The 22134-nt window shown below is 38.2% G+C and overlaps 2 protein-coding genes across 2 annotated transcripts in view; both read left to right on the forward strand.

Moving 5' to 3' along the window:
- The window catches only part of LOC309873773 (protocadherin Fat 3-like), a gene marked incomplete at its 3' end in the record, with an annotated part of 322738 nt that extends 315230 nt beyond the window's left edge, over window positions 1-7508 (forward strand). Inside the window, exon 7 of the mRNA XM_082751488.1 lies at window positions 7306-7508. Within this exon, the coding sequence (XP_082607614.1) occupies window positions 7306-7508 (203 nt within the window). The remainder of the gene's footprint in view (window positions 1-7305) is intronic.
- An 11848-nt stretch (window positions 7509-19356) lies between these two features.
- Window positions 19357-22134, forward strand: part of FAT3 (FAT atypical cadherin 3) — a 93390-nt gene continuing 90612 nt past the window's right edge. Inside the window, exon 1 of the mRNA XM_082751489.1 lies at window positions 19357-19624. The gene's annotated coding sequence lies outside the window, so the exon portion shown is untranslated. The remainder of the gene's footprint in view (window positions 19625-22134) is intronic.

Consider the following 22134-nt stretch of genomic DNA (forward strand, 5'->3'; position numbering starts at 1 on the left):
CTGATGCAAGAGAGGGTTGCTATGCTGTTGTAAAACCTAGACCTGATCCCACTCCATCTGGTATTTTGTGATTTTGGACCTCTGCGCACAGTTCACAGTAATGTCAACAAAAGCCCTGAAGGCTTATGTAGAGACATGGTTTAATACAGAGTTTGCAGCTTGACCTTTATGTTTATGACCTTTTCAAACTAAATGGGCATTGGAATTCCAGAGGACCTCTTTTTTAATGCATAACATGCACTTTCTCCAAGCTAAAGAAGGGGGGAAGGGTGGCTGAAGATTTGGCTTTCTAGGCTGCTGTTTGCCTAACTTTAGTATCTAATTTACACATACATTGTATGCACCTTAAAATACTGCTTGTTCTTCAGCTAATCACCTCTAAGATAGGGAATGGTGCCTTGCAGACAGGGAGACTAGAGACAAACAGGATTGGTTGGTTATTTTGTTGTTTAATTGGGAATGGTTGAGATGTCACTGCTGTTTTCTGTTTTCAGAATGCATTCAATACCATTCTCAGTTCATGCAGATCAAACAATGCAAAAGACATGAATGCAGGTTGTTTCAGTTATGTTAAATTTATTCAGTCATTTCCAAAAAAAAAAAAAAAAAGTCTAATTTTAAAAGAAGTTCCAAGATAAATCATGACATCTTTATTTCTCCCAGGTAAATTGAACCCTCTGTTTCTTTCTTCCTTTGTTAGTGGTGGAAATGGTGTGATGATTACTTTGACCACTGGAGCTAAGCTGCATGGTGCTAGTTTTTGCTTAAGTAGCATGTTGCACAACATCTCTCTGATTCTCCAAATAGGCCTCCCTCTATCTTTCCCAGCCCATGCCTTAATAAAACAGACAAAATTTTAAAGTACATCTGGAGTTTTTTATCAAGGGTGCTTAAATGGCAATAATTTTAAGATCTATTAATTTTAATTAATAGTCCATATAATTCACAGTTCTGCAAATTTTCCTTAACATCAAAAACATGTACCTCCCTAGCCTCCTTTCAATTATATTCTCTGAGAACTAGCTAATATACCTTCTAATTTATTTTCTGCTTTTTTGCCCTTACCTTTGGCTTCTTAGCAGCAAACCCAGAGCTTTGAATTTCCTTGCAATAGTTTTATCTTTCTGAAAACTTAAACTCTGCAGTATTTTCTTCTTCTTAGAGTGATGTAGTACATAAGACAATAAATCTCTGCATGTTATGTTACTAATATGTATTATGTTGTAATTAACAAAAGTCTGTAGTCAAATGAGTATTTCATAAGGTGATCGTTAAGTTTATTTCCTATTTTTGGAAACAGAAATATTTGAAATTTGGCTATTGGTTCTTTCCCTGGAAATCCTAGAGGCACTTCAGACTTGTCCGTGAGAGTCAGGGTGAATTTGCTTTCTGTATTCTCCTCTGAGTCTCTTCTCTGAGCAACGTGAGAGTTGTAGCAATAGACCCACTTTATCATCAGTGTCCTCAGTGTTGCTAGTTTACTTTGGGGCAAGACAAGTAAGAATCCTTTCTGCTCTGAGAAAAGTTGTCCCAGAGTATTACTCTCTAAATTAGGTCGTCTCCTGTATTTCTCTTCTCCACTCTTCCGTCATGTTAAGCCAAATGAGTCTTGTGTGAAGATTGTGATACATCCTGGCTTTTTTACATTTGAACTTTATCGCTCTTTTTAGGTACCTCAAGGGAGGCTGTAGCGAGGTGGGGGTTGGCCTGTTCTCCCACGTGCCTGGTGACAGGACGAGGGGGAATGGGCTTAAGTTGAGCCAGGGGAGTTTTAGGTTAGATGTTAGGAAGAACTTCTTCACTGAAAGGGTTGTGAGGCATTGGAACAGGCTGCCCAGGGAAGTGGTGGAGTCACCATCCCTGGAAGTCTTCAAAAGACGCTTAGATGTAGAGCTTAGGGATATGGTTTAGTGGAGGGCTGTTAGCGTTAGGTTGGAGGTTGGACTCGATGACCTTGAGGTCTCTTCCAACCTAGAAAATTCTGTGATTCTGTGAACATGTAGCTTAGCTTGTATGTTCTTTGCTATCTGCCAGTGAAGGAAGGGTCTTCGTTTGGGGATGTCCTCCTCCAGAATTCAGAGTAATTAATCTTGGCATCTAAGACCCAGCAATTCAGAATCTCCACAGTCATCAGACATTTCTCAGGTGTATATTCAATCCCACTCTTCTTGATCATTCCACTGGAAAAAAGGAAGAAAGGCCCTCAGATGGGACTCATTTGCCTACAACTCCTCCAGGTTTGCTGACATGTTTTCTTCTCAGAGGAGGAAATGATTTCTCACAGCAGGATAATCCTGTCTAAAACAGCGTATCAGCAGCTGATAGGAACATAAAGAGGCTCAGCCTCCTACCAAAAATAAGCTCCATCTAGGACGAGCACTACAAAATAACCTTCATTGCTTGCAGCAAATACAATAATCAAAATGCAAGCAGAATATGCATGAAAATGATTTTTTTTTTCTTGAATTCAAAAAGGGTATAGTGGTAGTTGCACTGTATCTTTCCTTACACGAATTTTCTAGTTGATGTCTAGAAATCCCATTAGAAATCCCTTTTAAACAGTTCAGGAATCTTTCCTTGACCAAATTGCACAAAATGTGTGGTAAGCTTGACGTCAGAAGACCCCTCCTGTTAGTCATGTAAGATTCAATACCTTTTTTTTTTTTTTTCTTAGCCATCTCTTTTTATAAAAGGAAAATTATTTTTTTTCTAGCATGCAGGACTTTTTTTTTTCAGAAGAAAAATATGCTGATAGTGATTATGAAGCCCAGAAATGAGCTAAGAAGCAAGGTGACACTCCAGATTCAGTCAAAAAAATGTAATCAAAAAAATCTAAACCAAGAACACAACTGGTAGGCTGTTGAATCAGAGGTGTTCAGGTTCAATTCCCTGATACCTCCTTCTTACATGTGCTACATAGCATCTCCCAAATTGAAAATAAGGGCTGTGCTGGAAAGAAGTCATGAAGCTGTAGCAAGGACCAACAAATAAGCTCCTTTGTACCAGGGGCTTCTTCTGCAGCTGTCCTGAGTTTGATAACATCTGGAATTGGCTACAGTTATACTGGAAAATCCTATATAAATGACAACATGCTTTCAGATAACATAAAAATCTCCTAGTTATGGAAATTTACTGCTTCCACAGTTTATGCAAGAGCATAAAGATCAATCTTGAGAAAGTAAGGGTAGAAATCATCTCATTTCACTTTAGATGTCCGAAGTATAGACATAAATATCCATGCTAGCTGTCTTTGGGAGTCTTAATAGTCAAATAGAGAAACAAAACACTTTCTGGATTAATTTATAACATCCAAACACAATATGCAGTCTCACCTAAAGATGACATTGCAACTAGATGTGGATTTTTCCCACCTTAAGGGTTTCAGTTTATCAGGGTATTTTAAGGGAATTCTTTAATCTGTATTGAAGATGTATCAATATTACATCTTAGCCTGCAGTGTATTGGCAACAACAGCCAATTTCTCTTAAGTCATTCAGTGCTAAAATGTCTTAGGACAACGAGTAGCCACTTTGCTCATTCAGTTAACTTGCCTTTTTTATCACTGATTTTCCTAAAGTGCCCAAGGAACTTACAGTGTTTGATCTTCAGTTGAAATATTTCTTTCCTAATGCAATTGCAAGCACATTAGCAAAGACAGTTTCTACATATCTTGTATTTGAAAGCAGGTTTTACTAGATAATAAAAAGGAAAGCATGTGCCATGTGCTAGAAAATGGAATAAGTAATATAAATTCACATTAATAAAACTGAACAGATGAACAAAATTTCATCATCCTTAGCCTGCTTTCATCCTAAGATTGTGATCAAAGAAATTGTTAAATGGTCAATAGTAACACTGGTAAAACTGATACTGCTGAAGTTTACAGCAATGCAAATACACTTGCATCAAAAGGATTTGGAGTTACACAGCAGCATGCTTTTGAAAACTGGCCTCAGAATACTCAGTACTCCAGAAATGTGTAACGCTGACACCTCCTCAGCTGTCACCTCTTACAGCCTCAGCCCTCTGTCCTCGATGTGAGCACATTTTGGAAGAAAGTTGCTTCCCATGCAATTCCCAGAATAGTTCAGCTGGACTAGTTTTTAATAGAAAAATCCTGTTGTTTTTTTAATATGACTCCTCTCTGTCTATACACTTTCAGTACCCGTCTTTCAAATATAATTCTGTTGAGTGCTTCTCTGGGGTCTTCAAACAGGCCTTACACATACTTTACACATCTATTAAGACTTATAGTTTAGCATTTATGCCTAATTCAATAATTATACTTCAGTGTAACTTCAAAATAATTCATCATATGAGGTTCTGTTTTGAGGGTATGTCAAGGCTGAGGAGCAGTACAAAGTATTTCCAGACCATCCCTAGTACTTTAGATGAGCAGCAGGACACAATATACCAGGCCAGAAGAGAAGTTATTCCCAGAAGTTCAACCATTTGGCAAGTTCTTCATTGCCAACAGCTGACTGTGGTCTATTAAAGTGTACCAAGCTGAATAAAATATAAATCAGTATTTCACTCCAGAAGATATAATAACCACAGATCTCACAATGGGTTGTTCTTTGACCCATCCCTGACTCAGTTTTGATGCAGTTTCTGCATTGTTTAATAGAAGATGAATCGATATGGAATAAAGTGCATTGCCTGGTTAGTTACAAGTATAGGCTAGAGTGGGGTGGCTGGTGCCCAAGATTTATTTGTTTATCTCTAGACTATTTTGAAAGATGTCTATACCATATAAAAAAAAAATCACGTGATTTCATGATTTATTCAGTTCATATTTTATGGGAAGAGTATACTACATTTTGTGAAAGTGTTTTTAAGAAGTTGGGGTATTTGCAATACACATACAGTGCCTTCCACACCTTGCAATAAGCCAATAGAAGAAGGGCATTTGAAACATTTATTGTTAATCCTTCCATTTTCCTTCTTGGAACTTTTAAAGGCAGGGTTTCTTTGGACATGTATGCCAGTTGATAGCATATAATTTTTGAGTGCTTATTAAGATGGTTATTATGCATCTTGAAGTATAGGCTTTCATTTTGTTTTCATGGTTATCAGTATGAAACATTCTCTTTGTAAAGTGCCTACTGTCCCAAGGCTAGCTTCATTTCAGCAGAGATTTCCTCGCAAGAATCTCAAACTCTCTTCTTCAAAGGATGCTTTTTCAGCATTACTTTTCATGGTACAGTTTTTCTCAAGTAAATCAATTTAAAACATTAATTGGGAGATGACATCTTTTTTCTGCCAGACTAACTTTAATAATAATAATAATAATAATAATAATAATAATAATAATAATAATAATAATAATAATAATAATAATAATAATAAACTGAACGTATGATCAATGTCCAAATACTTCAGTATTGCTTAAATGTCAAGGACAATTACTTTTGTTTCCTAGTGTCAAATAATTTTAAACATATATATATATATAACAGTCAAGAAAAAATATGCAACTTGGGCTTGCAGAAGGAGGTTAGGGAATAAGCAATGTTTCTATGCTCCATAAATCACAGCAGATCCAGTGTCAGTATTTTCCTGGAGAACCACAACAGCATCTGTTAGGCTCAGAGCTATAAATATGTATATACATATATTCAGCATAGGGAAGCCTGATGTCAAGTCTGAAATGGATTTTTTTTCTATTTGGATTTTTTTCAAAGGGCAGAAGTTCACTGGTTCTGTCTTTCTTTTGCATAGATCACCTGTTCTCTTATTCCTTCCCCCCTATTCTTCTCACCTTCCCTGAATGGCCTCCAAGGCAGATACGGACAAAGCAGTGCTTCTTCTAGCTTACTCTTTCTTTGAAGTAACTTGAGCAAAAGGGAGAGAGAAGTGAAGGTTTCTCCATGTTAAGGTATTTAGGGGCTGCAATTTCATTCTGCTCACCTGCAGTTATTCCTCTAAATCTGAAAATTCTTGGAATCCCAAAGCCTTTCTCCTCTCACTAAATGCATGACTATTTCTGAGAATAAGTCCAGTTATTGATCAGCAAACCATGTAGATACAGGACTTGAAGGCAGAGCAAGGAAAACTGTCCCCTCCTCTTCTCTGTCTCCAGCCCTAAAATGAGAGACATTTTATGGTAATACAGCAGGTACAATATATATATACATATTTATTTTGCATAAGAACTAAGTCAGTGGAATGGAGATGTCTTTCTACCTGTGGATCTAATGCCAAGACAGCAGCTCTTACACAAGTTTTATTGCCAGTGGGACTTGAAAGCATTTTACCACTTTGCAGAACTGGATTGTCAGAGTCTGTAGCTAGTGGCATTGCATTGCTGTGTGATGAATATACCTTAAGAGTTCGTTTGTCAGCAGTGTTGTGTTCCACCTCTCCCTGTCCCCAGCCTCCGAAAATTACAGACTCAACTCATAATAAATTTCACTTTAGAGTTGAGTGAGTAAGAAGCAGCTTAGCAGCAGGGAGTGTATGCTTTACTTTTGAACATAATGAGTGGTTCTAATTTATAAACTATAGCTGTGGCTGAGAAATCCTGTAACCCTTTAATCTCAAATTATTTATGGCTTTCTCCTACTTTTTAATAGATTTTTTTCTTTTACTTTTTTTTTTTCTTTCTTTTACCTGAGACTCAGGAGGGTTTTTTCACTGCTGCATCATTCAGTGTGTGACAGGATAAGGGGATATTAGTTTCAGAACAGTGCTTTGTGAGGGTTTTTTTAATGGAAAGGAATTTATGATGTGTATCCTGTCAGATCTATTTAAATAATTCCTAAAAGACTAGTAGAATGTGACCTTTGCTGCCAGTAATTTTCATTGTCCTTGAAATTAACATAACAAATCTCTATTTGCATTTTTAAAATTTATTATAATTGTAATTTTTAGACTCAATGGTGTTCGCACCCACAAGCATCAGTGAGAAATTCCTGAAAATAAAATTTGTGGAACAAAACCATCTTAAAATGATTTTTATACAAAAAGATTATTGTGCTTGTTCATTACTCAAACTGCAAGGGCAACATCTTACGGGCTTATAGCCATTGCATTCTTTTTATAGACTCAGTTATGGTTCGCTTAAATATACAGCTAGATTTTTTTCTTGCAGTGCATTTTAATGATATCTGCTTTCCAATATACAAACTGTGCTTTGAAATATAAATGAGTTACGAACAAAGAAATATCAGTAGATGTACTGTGTATGCTAAGGCAAGCCATTAAGATGGATGCCAGTAAACAGATATGCCCACTTGTAGGAACATTTGCAATGGAAATTTTCCAGAGATGGCTAATTTAATTGTATTTTTGTGCAACAATTAGGAGGGAATTACGATAGTTCTTTCGACGCGGAGAAGGGAGTGGGCACTATTGTCATTGCAAAACCCTTGGATGCAGAGCAGAGGTCAATATATAATATGACTGTGGAAGTCACCGATGGAACAAACATTGCCACGACACAGGTAGAATATCACATTCATTTTCTGGCAAGTTTTTCATTTGTTAGTGGAATGTATATGCTATAAAAATTAATAACTTTGCCATTCAACTAAAACCTCATCCTTTGAGACCACTGTTAACTAATGGAGGGGATATTTTTCAGAGGCTTTCCGTCTGGTTGTAAAGAATGGACTGGTGAATGCTTCAAAGTGGTATTTCTCCTTTTGTCCTCTTCGTGCTCACATAAAAGTAATTTGCCTTCCTCCAGCTGAGGGAGTCCCTATCACCAGCAGCAATGATAGATTTTGACAATTGTATCACCACATAATGGTCCAAAATACAACAGTGCTTCTGTGATGTTGGGGAATATTGCTATTGATTGTATTAAAAGGAATTTATACCTCTCATCCTCCCAAGACCCAAATGTGTGACACCAAATCAATTGTTCAGAGACAAAATTGTTCAGAGGGGGCACTTAAAGTTTAAAGGATCTCTCCTTTTAATGTCACTGTCTGTGATTACATTGTCTTTTGGGGGACAGCCCCAGTCAACCCTTTAAAACCGGTCTTTCTGATCAGGGTCAGTGCCTTTCAGCAATTAAAAAGGCCAGATAAATGTGAAGGACTAGGATAATGCTGGCTCTGCCACATCCCTGGGGGAGATCTTGACACACAGCTTGGGTGTCTGATCAGTAGGAACCAGTTTGAGGAAGGTGGTTGGACATTTGACTAATTTGCACCACTATGGAATCGGGACATGATGACACAGGGACATGACACTGGGACAAGGACTTCTCGGTCCAGGCAGTGCTGGGATGACTCCAAAACCCAATAATAGGTGGAGTTGTGGGGTATGGGTTAGTTAGAGCCTGAAATCTTACATCAGAATTAGTGTCCAAGTGTAAAGTCTGCTATAGCCTGAATATTATTTGACACAGGGAGAGACACATACTTGCTTGTACAAGACACCTGTGTGCAGTCTTGAATCCCAGTTTAAATATGGTTTATAAAGGAAATAAAAAAAAATAGGGTTGTGACATTATTTGTTACATGATAATGCAGAAAGAAAGCCTGAACATTTTTTATTTATATAGATACATACACTCACAGGTAGATTCTTCTGTCTTACCTTGCCTTTGTGCTCAAAAGGTTCAGATATAGATCTGTATGCACTGAGTTGCAACACTGACGTTCCTAAGAGAGCGTTAAATCACTGAGTGCTTTCTGAATCCAAATTCTTGTTTATAACCAACCCTAAAATCTCTATCTAATTATCCCTATCTGATAACTTCTCCTGATAATCCAGTCTTGATAAAAAAACATCAGTTGAGAGTAAGTTCAGTGGCAGGAAATCTACTATTTTCCCTGTTAGTTTAAGTAATTAATTGCCTCTCGGCCAAAAACATTCCTTATTTTTTAACTTGATTATATCTGGCCTGTATTCCCTGTTATGCCTTTCTCTGCTCGATTAAAGAGCTCTTTAAAAACCAGTATTTTCTCCCCAGGAAGGCACTTACACAGAGTAGTCAATTCACCTCCCAGTCTTCTGGCAGACAAGCGCAGGAGAATGACTGACCTCTTTACGTTCTCTTTCCATAAGGCTGTTTCTTCAGCCCTCAAGTAATTTCTTGTTTTGTTTTGTTTTGTTTTTTCAGTCTTGGCGACATTCTCAGGCCACATTTCAGAAGTGGGGCGTTGAATCCCTAGGCCAACAGTTATTTCTTGCAAACATTTCAGCCAAACAAGTATTAAAAAGCAGGGGGAATTTCAAACATGCTGGATGCAAATAATTTGTATTTTCCTGGATATTGTGTTTCTTGTTTTTGCTGCTTATGATTTAATAAAATGACCCCTGCGACAGTCCTCAAAAGCTATTTGATGAAAACCCTACATTTTTAATTAAAACATATGGTAAAAACATATTTCAGCAAAGCTGTTGCATTCTAAAAGAAGCCTCAACATTCTTTGTAACAGTGATGTGACCTATTTTAAAAATGTAAGATAGTGATCTAAGATTGCAATAGCATAGCATTTGATAATCAGTGATGGGTACAATCCCTCCTTCCCTCCACTTCCTTCTCTTTACATGGTTACTGTTTGGGGATTTAATTGTGGCCTGAACGACATCTGAGAATTTGTTTCTTTGACTGTTCACAGCAGAGATTTCAAAAGCAATCATTATCTCTAACCTGCCAGAACGATGGCCTGCCTAATTATCCCTCCATGCTACAAAACTTTCAGACTGTATTTTTGACTGTACTTCAGAGCCTTTGGTGACCTTATTCGTCTTCATTTCCTTTTAGAAAAAAAATACAAAAAACTGATAAGTAATGTCATAGCAAGTGTCATAGAAAGTGTCAAAAAAGCATCTGCTCATGGCTGTCAGTGGCCTTGTTTGAGTTCCAGTAAAATGACCTTGGAATTATTTTGTCTCATGTGCACAGCACCACCTGCATTTCTAACTATAGCTGCAAAAAGATACAGTAGAAGAGGAAGTGGTAGGAAAGCAAATGTATAAATTCATCCATTTGTACAGCAATCAAATAATACAAAGCCCCCCAAAAGCGCAGTGGTTCATTGTGAAGCAGCTGATCATCAGCGTGCCAAATGGAACAGTCTTGCTTTTTATTCCACCGCACCTGTTCCCCTTTATCTCTTTCTGGTCTTTTGTCTGTTACGCAGTTGGAGGTGGCAAAATACAGCGTAAAAATGCCAAAGATTTTTGCTTCAGTAACATGATCCCTGGCACGGTCTTGCGTAAGTTTCTTCAGCAATGCTCCTGCATGCCTTGGATTCTGATAAACTGTTTGCTTCCTTCGTGCCTTACTGCACACATGGTTCACTGCTCTACCATCAGAGGAAGGAAACGATTTTGATTTAAAAGCTACATCTGTTGTATTAACAGTTTGCTGTTGTGAAAAGAGGTGAAGAGAACATAAGGAACATTTAAAAAAAAAATAAAAAATCACCAATTTCCTTTGTAACCAAAGGTGTAATCGGTTTGGGAGCGATTAGCAGAAAGGAATGCAAGCTCCCAGGTGAGAAGCACAGCAGCAGGACTTGTTGAGCTGCTGCCTCTCACCGTGCTGCCATGCTCCGAGCACGGTGGTGATGGGGGAGGATGAAGAAATGTTGATTAGTTTGATTTATATATTTGGAGTGTGGGTTCAAAGCTTCTGTCAGGTTGATTAACTTCTAGGAAGGCTAAGTCAGGAATAAGCCGCGGAGAGCTTTTGTATTTTTTTTTCCCCTTAGCTTAATTCATCATTGCTCAAGGCCACGTGGTAATTTATGAAAGGCTGAACATGTACATTGGCCCTAAATCCCTGCGAAACATGATTCCTGCAGCTGCCAGGCGAGCTGTTGGCCTTGAGGAGGGGATGGGGGGACAGGGCTTCTGTTTTCCACATGCTGGCGAAAACTGGGACCACATCTTTCTGGAGCAGCCTGCTCTTTGCCACCAGCAGGGTGGGAGGGGGCCTTTTGTCCTTGCACAAGCAGAGAGAGGAACCTCCAGCAAGAAACCAGTGTAATGGTATGTAATGGTATCTAAACACCCATTCCTGCCAGAATATTGACTTACTTTGACTAAGTGGCATCAGAGATTCTCTTGGTCATGCCTCAGGTTTATACCAAAATTTCTGCTGTTGGTTTTCTTTTTCTCCACTGGACAGCTCACATCCTTTACTTCCAAGCATAGCATAGGAATAGTGTTTTTTTTAATAATGCATACTGCTAAAATACCCACAAAAGTACAGCACACTGGGAAACGATCATCTAAGTGATGATATCTTTCACTTTAATGGAGAATCTTGTACTAGCAGGCAATTATTTTTTGAAGAACAAACTCCTGGAGTCACAATATTATACATAAAAAGGCAGTCTTCTTTCATATATTTCCTTGCCTCCTCCTTGTTTCTCATCATCCTAGCACTCAAAAAAAGATGCTTTAAAGCATGAAGCCTGATGCTTCCAAGCTAGCAGGCAAAAAATGCCTCAGTTTCAGTTACTACAAACCTTCTCACTATTTGCTGGTGAAGGCAGTTCACCTAGTGTGGGCACTCAGAGGGGAACATATACTTCCCCCTGAGTGTTTGTAGATCAATACATGGTCACTTGCAGTGCCTTCAACGTGAACCAACGAGGCTGAAAGAGCAGGAGGGAGAAGTTACCACTCATTGCCCCTCCTGTCTCTCCTTGCAAAAGGTTGTGGAATTTTATTCGTTCTGCTGCTGTGGATTGACCTTTAGCTGCAAGTTTCAGGATAGCAAACTTGCTCTCACCTGTCAGAAAACATTTTTTTTATAAGGTGTTGTGTTTTTTTTACAACAAGGAGCTGATCAGTCGCACTGAGTGAAGGTGGTTCTTTTAACTAAACTGTGAAAAGTGCTACTTAGAGGACTGTGACCACTAAGTAGATAAGACATCAGAACACAAGGGGCATTTTTACGGTGACATTTGGCCCTTTGGTGAGTCTGCAGCTGTTAAACAAGTTTAAGCCCTCAGAAAAGTCAAAATTCAGCATTTTTGCACACACATCTCCAGCAGAGTGGGAATATGCCAAGATGTCGACTGCTTCTGAATAAATCGCTCCTCCGAAAACAGACACCTTGAGCAGTGCCCTTGCAGACAGTGGATCCTTATAGGATGACGAAGAAGATGTGGTGTTTCCATTCAATTTTTTACTTCTGCTCAGTTGAATGCTTCTTCCAAGCTAGAGGTATCCTAATCCTACTTTTTTTCTGACCCATCCAGCAATCTCAGCACTGGCTTGCCTGGGAAACAAAGATTTTTTCCCCCCTATTTTAATACAACACAAGGAGCACGGTAAAGTATAAATAACAAGCCATTGAAGTTCACAGGGAAACTGTTTGCATTTTTATGTTAAGGTTGGGGCTTGGAGAGAGAAAAACTTGTCAGGAAGTAGCAAATAAAGCTGTGTGGTAACACTGTTGAAAGCAATATTAAATCAAAATAGGTTTTCAAAAACCCGTACAAAAGCGTAACCTGAGTTTACGCAATTCAGGCGCTTAATAGGTTGTATTACAACACTGTGCCCAGACCAAGCAATTAGCCAAGCAGATTCTTCCCGCTTCAAATGTCTATAAAGCAGCTCCTGGCATGTATCCAGTCTTCACTCAAATACGTTTGTGCCTAAACCAAAGGTATTTGTGATGGGCAACATTAAAAACAGCTTTGGAGAGACTTCCTGCATTAGGTTTTGTTCTGCCTTGATTTGATTGTATTTCTCTAGGCCTTTCACTTACCATTTTGAATACAAAATCTTCGCAAATGGTCTGAGTGTTACTTTGCCTAATTTGTAAGCTTGGAGGCCCGTGAATCCTTTATTTGAAACTTGCTTTAACTGTGGGAAATAGGAAGTGAGCGGGGAGAAGCAGATCTTTTATAGTGAGGCACTGGTTCGGACTATAAATTAGGCCGTGCACAATGGACGTAGCAATCAGCAAGCCTGCCTTTCTGGAGCCCGCCATGTACTGGAACAGATCCAAGCTTTCAAGGAGAACTGGGCAGAGACTGCTTTGCTGCAGGTTTCCTTTATGAGCTTGGAAAAAAAAAAAAAAAAAAAAAAAAAGACTCGCAGCTAATGTTTATCTGTGGAAAGTGTTTTAGTGTTTTAGGACCTTGCATAGTCCACAGCAAGAAGAATCCCTACTTAGCAGCAAACAAACAGCAAGCATTTCCATTTGTCACCTTCTGAAGATGCTGTTATAGCCTGTCTTGACTTTTGCAGAATGGGTATTGTCACAGCTCAACACTTGGGCACCTACGGAATAATAAATGATATTTATGTAACACAGTTCATTCTAGTCTTATATTCCATTTGGAAATAAATCTGAAGGAAATATGAAAGTACACATACGCTGTGAGTCTTTGAGTGCCTTCGGTAGGATAAGACTTGATTTTAGGTGTTTTTTTGAAAGACATGTTCCAGGCTGGTTAAAGCTCAAAGCTTCAAGGAGCAGAGTCACGGCCCTTGTAAAGTCAGTGGGAAATTTGCCAGTAGTACCAAGATGTTATGTCCAAGTTTGGCAGCCATTAAATGAATTTGAGTAACTTTTCCTCATATTAACGATCTGGTGGAATTGAGCTTGCTCAGTCTCACATATGTTTGTAGGATCTGATTTTCTATGAGCCTGGTGTTCGTGTCAATGTAACATTTGTCCTTTATTAAAAGAAAAGATTTTCCCCTCTTTTTAAATAACACCTTACTAGAAGTCATGCTGCCCTGGCAGGAAATTTCTGCATAGGAAAGTGGGATTTTAAAATGAACTAATAAAAAGTGGGGTGGCTGAAAAATAAATCTAAGAATGCAACCCTGAACTTCTTCCCCGCTTTTACTTCTCACATGGCTTTGTTAAATCATTTAGTCTTTCTGCCAGGCAGTATTTTCATGTGTACAGGATGAGGATAATAATAGTCACTTGCTCTGCCAAAATGCTATAAGGACTGAAGGACTAATATCTACTCTAAATGGCCCTTAAGTTCCATTTTATTTGACGTTATTTGTTTTCAGGTAGATCCTAAGACTGTCAAATTCTGAAGAACATAGAGTTACTTTTTTTTTCCATAGCTGAAAGGTTTGCCAGAACACTGTAATCAGTAGTCACTTACATAGTCTGATTTCCTTGTGTCACAAGGAAGATTTACTCCCACCCCAGCCCCCGGCGAGGAGAGACCATAACCTTAAAATCACAGTTGACTCGCAGGGATTTTGAGGGACAGCTGACGAAAATAAGAAATGCTCTAACTCTGTTTTGATAGAAGAAATTATGAATCAGTAACGACCTCTTTATTCATTAGCATCTCTAACCCACTGTTTCATCTCCAGATGGAAGTGGCTGTTGAAACACAGAGTATGTAATAAATAATGTGTATTGCAACGTGGATCACTTGACAAATCACTAAAATGCTGTCATCTCTAGGTAGTAAACCGCCTGCCACTTAAACAGGCACTTGATCAGTTTTACAGTAGGCAGGAAGTGAAATAATAGTAATAATAATAATAATAATAATAATAATAATAATAATAATAATAATAATAATAATAATAATAATACTAAAGTTCTGTTCTTGAAACTATCAAAACAACATTGCACATAGTTCCCTGTGAGTTTGCTGAACACAGTTTGATGACCTCATTTTTAATCTTTCCCCTTTACCCATTCCACTCTGCAGGCACCATCACGATCGCTATCTTTGTGTCAGGACATTATCTTATGCCTTTTTCAGTGGGAAGAAGTGCTGCTTCATGAATTCACACTGTACTTTCTGTAGCCTCATGGCTTAAGCCTGGTCTCTGACGGTGATGCAGTCCTACCCTCTTTAGCTTATACAGTCTTGTAAAGGCATAAATCACAGAGCCATGGCTTGCACAGTCTCGGTGCAAGCTTTGTGGTAGATAAAGTTTTATGCCTTTCTCTGCTTTCATAATTTGCCAGAATGAGCCCAAAATGCACCAGTTATAATGGGAAGTGAGCCCCACACTGGGGTGGTCGCACACCACACAGTAACAAAACAGCACATTGCTGCTCTAGCAGTACCTCTAAGACATTTTGCTGTGTATCTCTACCTTTTTTTTTCTTTTTTTTTTTTTCCCACAGAATAGTTTGAGCTTGCACACAGCAATGTTAAAAACAAAGTCACACATAGGAGCCTGTCCCCCAGATGGCAGCTTACTTGCTCAAAGTAGACCGTGCTGTAATAGCATCTGCCGAATCAAAATTGCAGTGTTTTCCAGCAAAAGCATCTAAAAAGTTTTTCCTTCTTTGTTAGAATATATAAAACAATATGTAACAGAGCTTTTGGCCACCAATTAAAAGTAAAATTAAATGTGTTTTTTGTTGTCTGTATTAGCAATGCAGCAGTAAGATAATTTGCCCATGTTACAGTGGGACTTGCCAAGAACTCAGGGTATCAAAACTGCTCGAGAAGGTGCCTTTAAATGCTAAAAACCAATAATCATATTGTCCCAAGCTCAGATTGCCTCAATGTCCCTTCCTTACACTAACAAAAGTTGTTCAGCACTGGCTCTGTGTCCCATTAGAGTAGAAATGGAGGCTTATTTTTCCCTGAGTCTTTCTTTCATATATTTCAACTCATTTCTTTACATCCTTTTCAGATGTGGGTTTTTTTGATTGTTTGTTTTCTTCTGAGTCAGGTCAGAAACATGCCTTGATATATTGTATAGCAACGATAAAAATATAAAAAGCTTTGTAACTTTTCATCATTATTATAGTCCCAGCAACGTATGTTTTCACCCCATTTTTATTGCTATCTGTCCAAGACTGAAGCATTACTTAATATAGGTTTCTCCCTGCTTCACTCTGGCGTACCATAATCTGCTGAAAATTAAATTGTATGGAATGCACAGTTGAAGTTCTATGCCATTTAACTTACAGAACATTTTATTTCAGCTGTCTTTTAAACAGTTCCCAGGCTAGTTCATTATGACTGCTGCTTACAATTCCTCATGTTCCTTCTGGTAATGTGTTCTGCAAACCCTTCCAAGATCAGGGAAATCTAAAGTTTCATTTCTCTCTGAGGCCAACATCTGTTTGTGCAATATTGTAGTAAAAGTATAAGTGTATTTTTCTTCCGTTAAGAATGTATGGGTTTACAGGGCTTGATCAAGCAAAGTAATAAAGTATATTCTTAAAAATGAGCCAGGTACTTTCCAGAGCAACCAAGAAAATATTATGAGAGATGAGTCAAGTCATCCAATCTTCAGGAAGAGTCCTGGGCACAGCCTTTCCCATGCAGTTCATTGGACTATTTGACATTTCAAATTTTTTGAATAAAAAGATTGTTTCACTTCCTTCATTATAAAATCAGGTGTGTTTTCATGGGCATATTCTGCAAAGGATACTTTTTGTTTTCAGTACTGAAAAAGAGGCAACTCTTTGCATTGCATCTTTCAGTATTAGATTCTTTTTCAAGGGTTTTGCTGCTGTGCCGCCCAAAGTAACCTACAGCTTAGAGAGTCTGGAAAGCAAATTTTCACCAGTATGTGACTCCTCCAGTTGTGAAAAACACAAAACCTCATCAGAACCACACACATATGACATTGCATAATATAACTGTCCAAAGTCAAAACTTGGAAAATAGTGATTCTTATTAGTTACCAGTTATTTCTTATTAGTTACCAGGGACAGCTTGTGATGCATTGAGATGGGTGTAGTATGCACCAACAACATTATTCTGGCTGCCTTTCCCCTCTCTGCATTTCTTTAAGGGTTAGTACCTAAGGTTTAAGACATGCTTGAAGCCAGTGGCATAGTGTTCATTCACATTCTTAGCAGCAGTCCTGCCATTCATAAACTGCAATGGAAAGGAAATGAGTAGGTGTTCAAGGGGAAATTGTGTTAGTTGGCAATAAAGACAAGCATCACCGGCAAAGGAAGAGCAAAGGTGAAACCATAAAAATAATCCCTCTTTGGCACCAGTACCTTGAGGTTATCTGTCCTGGACAGTGTGGGGTGGGCCAGCACCGTCGTGGCAGGGTGATTCCTGGTCTGTCCTCATCAAGTCTTACCTGACATTAGCCTGGGATGTAACAGCAACTTGGAGTCTCCACTGATGGCATGGTTTGATAGTGCTAGTATGCCCCAACACAATATACGGGGCAGAGAACAATGCAGGATTTATACTCATAGGATTTATACTCTTGATTGTATAAAAGATGGATTTTAGTAACTTGAAAAGGATTCTTTTATTGCCTTACTAACAGTGAGGGGAAAAGGAAATCCCATAATAGCTGCAGAAGTCTCTTGTAACTAGCGCACTTGTAAGGGACAACAGAACCATTACTATTTACCATTGCAGGAGTATTTGCCAATCTGTAGATATGGAAAATCTCTCACATGGACTTCTTTATCAGCCTCCAAGTAGATATTGTAATTAGGAACATTTTGCCGCCGAAGTCATATCCTTACTATTTGTTTTGATCTGAACAGTAAGTATTTTCCATTAAATGATGGTTCTCAGTCCCACCATACAGCAACGTAACATCATCAGCCATCTAAAGTAAATTACATTTCTTCAGGTGCCTGTTCAGCAGTCTGACTAGACTTCAATAACTCCAAATGTTTTTTCTTTTATTAACTGTAGGTTCTTATCAAAGTGTTGGATAACAATGATAATGGCCCAGAATTCTCTCAACCAAGTTATGATGTCACCATCTCAGAGGATATCCTCCCTGACACTGAAATTCTGCAAATTGAAGCCATAGACAGAGATGAAAAACACAAGCTGAGCTACACTATTCACAGCAGCATCGATGCAGTCAGTGTGAGAAAATTCAGAATTGATCCCAGCACTGGGGTTCTCTATACTGCTGAGAGATTAGACCATGAAGCTCAAGATAAGCACATCCTTAATGTCATGGTAAGAATGCAATATTCACTTGGCTCAAGACACAATCACTGATGTTTCAGGTGCAAACATGCCTCACTCTTTGCCTGAGCAAAGTACTTCCGCTGCAGTAAATAGTCATTAATTTCATCTTGCCTGCCCTGCTGTGTATTTATTTTACCTTTTTATTTGGACTTCTATGAATCTTACAGTCAATTCATTGTATCTAATATGAAATGATTTGCCATCTCAAGGGAGAGCAAGCAGGAATTTATTTAATCTCTTGGCATCTGGTCTTCTCACTCAAGGTAATTTTCAGAGTTTCTGAAGTGAGGCTGAAAGTTATTTGAGAAGTTATTCACAGGGAGATAACGGCTTTCTTGCCATACAGAATGCTACAGCCCTTCTGAATACAAGCCTCATTTATAGTTTACTTCTACAGACGTATTTCAGTACATAAACTGTTTATATAAATACAGTTTTCAGCTACATTTTCCAAATGTTTGGGTATGCAGGGAAAATTAATTACCATTTTTTGCTCCGTATGCCTAGATACAGAACATAAGTGTCTCAGTTTTCAAGTGAAGGTTGTATATTGTGAAGTGGAGGTTAATAAAAACAAAAAAAAATCTGTCTTCGTTTAAACATTATAGTCTGCTATTTTCTTTAAATACCCAATAGCCCTGCAGAGAAGTTCTGTAAAGGAACTTCTCACAACATATTAGGTACAGGGACAGCTTTGGGTGGGAGAGCCCAAGATTTGAGAGCTGCTGGGAGGCACAATGAGCAGGAGCTGAGCAGGGTTTGAGCACACTGTGTAAAAAGCTGCAAGCTCTTTTGTGAGCAGGATTAGAAATAAATATAAATTGAACCACAGAGGGTTTCACTTCTCAGTGCTTTTGTTTGATCTGTACCTGATGGAGTAGGTTTTTTTGCCCTGTGTATCAGGAACCGAATTTCAGGGCTGCTGGCAGGATTGTCAGTGTACAGAGATCTTTAGTATGGAGTTGAGAGAGGGGCAATAAATGATGCTAACACTGAGAGTGCTTAACAATTTTTAAGATTATTCCTAGTCTGATTGCTACTGTTATCATCATATTCAAAATGGAATGTACATATATAATGCTGAAAGAGTCCATTGGCAGATACGAGTGCTCAATGACTCGACTCAATGACCTGACTGATGACAGTGGGTAAAATTGTCTGTAGTTCTTTGAAATGAGCAGTGTGCAAGGCATGTTTTCCACTAGGCTGTAAAGTGGGGAGAGTTAGCATAAGGGCATGACCACATAACATGTATTGAAAAAAAAAAAAAAAAAAAAAAAGAGGTATGTGTTGCAATCCGAAAACTGAATTTAAGATGTCATATGGTTGCTATTCCAAAAATGCATGCCACAATATTTACTTACCATTCATTTTTTCACAATTGAAAAAAAAAAGTCTCAGAGCTCTTGTTTTTCATATGTGATTGTGGTTCAGACTGCAGGTTCTTTGGGTCAAATGTAATTTATTATTACTTTGTATTCAACTGAACTGAAAGCATTACTAGCACTCAGATAACTAAAATTTGTGAAGTTTTAGGAAATGGATACCAATAGTGTATCATGCACCTCTTCCATAGGTTCGAGATCAAGAATTCCCTTACAGAAGAAACCTGGCCAGAGTCATCATAAATGTGGAAGACTCCAACGACCACAGCCCATACTTCACCAGCCCACTCTACGAAGCCTCAGTATTTGAATCAGCAGCTATTGGATCAGCAGTTTTGCAAGTCACGGCTTTGGACAAAGATAAAGGAGAAAATGCAGAGCTTATCTACACTATTGAAGCAGGTTAGGACAGAGGCTGAAAATGTGGCATCAGCCCTGAATCTCATTGACGTTCACTAGGTGGCTACTGAGCCTTTTACCTCTAAGTCATTCCTTCAAAAACATCATGGAAAATAGTTATTGAAAGCTGCTGATAGAGACAGTTTTCAGGTTGTTGGCTTCAGTCTAGTGCCTAGTGATCCTCCATAAACAAATGCCACAACAGCTGGTACAACCTGGCATCTTTGCCAATATTAGGATCAGAGGAGCATGGAGACTAAAAATTTCTGCCAGCAAAGCCATAGTTGTTTAGAGGCACAATGGCTCTTGAAACAACTGTATGTCAACAGAAGCCTAAGGGAAGCCATAGTGATATCAGAATAAAATTGCTTTTGCTGTTAAGCCTCATATATTTATATTCACCATATAAACTGAAACAGCAAAAGCATCTCTCTGCCAGTATAACAGCAAGGTCATGGGAAATTCACATTATCTATGCTACACGCACAAGCAAATGCAACTTTCTCTGGCTCGTATGAATCTGAAGTTAGGCATTATCTCTAAGTTAAACCATTAACCTATATCCAAGACGGGTGCCTGGAAAAGAGGGGAGGAAGTGGAAATTTGTAACCTTTGGAGTTTTTATTGTTTTAATGTTTTACACATACCCAGACAGGACAGCATTGTATATTGCAGAACAAACCCTGAGTAGACCACACAGCTTCCTGGGGCAGTGTTGTATTTCAAGCCTGTTAGCAGCTTTTTCTTGGCACCTTGTTCCTATGATGGGCTCCAACCCAATCACTCTTAGGTGCCACCACAATGTAAGAAGCCCTCTGACATGCTAGGAGTATGGCTTTATTCCACTGGTAATAGAATACATGATGCAGATTAAAAAAAAAAAAAAAAAAAAAAAAAAAAAAGCAAAGATTAGAAAGGTTGTTTTGGCTATTAGATGATTCTTTTTCAGTCTGCGTGGTTTTTTCTTTCTTACAGGCTCTCTCTCCTATTACAGCCTTTTGCTGTTTCATCGAGTTCTCTCTGCAGTGTCAGACTTCAAACTTCCATTTATTATAAGCCATGCACTCCTGCAGTTTCATTATCCACAGATGTTCAAATCCCAGATGCATCAAAATTCAGCCTTTTGCTGCTGTATGATCCATAAAATCTGTGCAGTTAAGGATACTAATTTTAACTGCAGCATTCAAATAGTATACAGCCCCTTCATTCAGGGGAATTACTTACATCACCTTACATGTGAAGAGAGCAAATGGTAGAGAAAGTAACTTTTGTTTAATTTCATAGCAGATTCCTAAGGGAGAAGAATGAGCTCTGGCCTTACGTAAGGCAATCAGTGGCTACAAATCTTTTGTATTAGCAAGCACTGACAAAACAACTACAGCAGCATTTGTAGTGTCTGCAAGTGGGACAAATACTGTGTTCTTTATGAGAATTTGTAGCTCTGGCAGAACCTCAGCTCCTCAGTGAATAGCACAATTTTTGTTTTATCTAGTCAAGTAAACTTTACTGATCTGAAAGGATTGATATAAATAGAAAGCTACTACCAGTATTGAACTACATACAGTACTACGTGGCTTAAATTAGCCTCCAAGTACCAGAATTTACAGCAGATAGTGAATTGCATCTATAAAATAATATACATTAACTCACTTCATTTAGGATTCTATGTGTTTGGTATTTCAGCTACAATCCTCATATTTATTTCTTTGTGCACAGCACCTGTAGCAATCACCACTCAAAAAAATATCTGTTTATCACCAGTTTCATGAGACATATTTCTCTTCACTTCATGGATGGATTGGAAGTAGTTCTACATTTTAGAGTATAAACTACCACAATATCAGAAACATGTTATAATGATTGGAATCGCTGTAACTCAGTACATGCTGTATATTTTTAGAATCAAATTCTGAAAAAGAGTCTGTATGCTTATTCATGCCATATATGCACATAATGTCCTCTTTCAAGCAGACACTCAAGAAACCAGCAAATACTGATTGCTTAATAAAAGCAACTCTAATTACAGGATAGGGATACATAGCAATAGATGTGAATCTGTCTTGCTAAAGAAGAGGTAGGCAATGCAGCTATATAAAAAGGAAAAAGACAAAAAAAAAAAAAAAGGACGCCAAAGAAGGTCCGTGATCCAAACTTGCTGTTTTCACCTTTGTGCAGTGATATCCCTGCTTGCATGTTATACCAGACATTTCATGACATTTTCTTCTAAATCTCATTCATCTAGATTCATCCTCCTCAGAGATCGTATGATAAACCTTTGTGCCACAAGATACTTTAATCTCTTTTCTATGCTATTTGTTCAGTTTTATTTTTCTAAATGCCACTTTAACCTTTTTATATTCAGTTCTTTGAGTCTTGAACTACTGTAATCTTCTCTACGGTTGCTTAATATCCCCTTCAATTAAGAGACTGAGTTGTTATCCATTTGTCATGTAATTGGCTTGTTAGCCTCTGATCTAGTTTCATTGCCTTAGGTGTACATGTATTTGACTAAC

This window comes from Aythya marila (genome assembly GCF_965140915.1).
Source record: "Aythya marila genome assembly, chromosome: 1".
Taxonomy (NCBI): Eukaryota; Metazoa; Chordata; class Aves; order Anseriformes; family Anatidae; genus Aythya; species Aythya marila.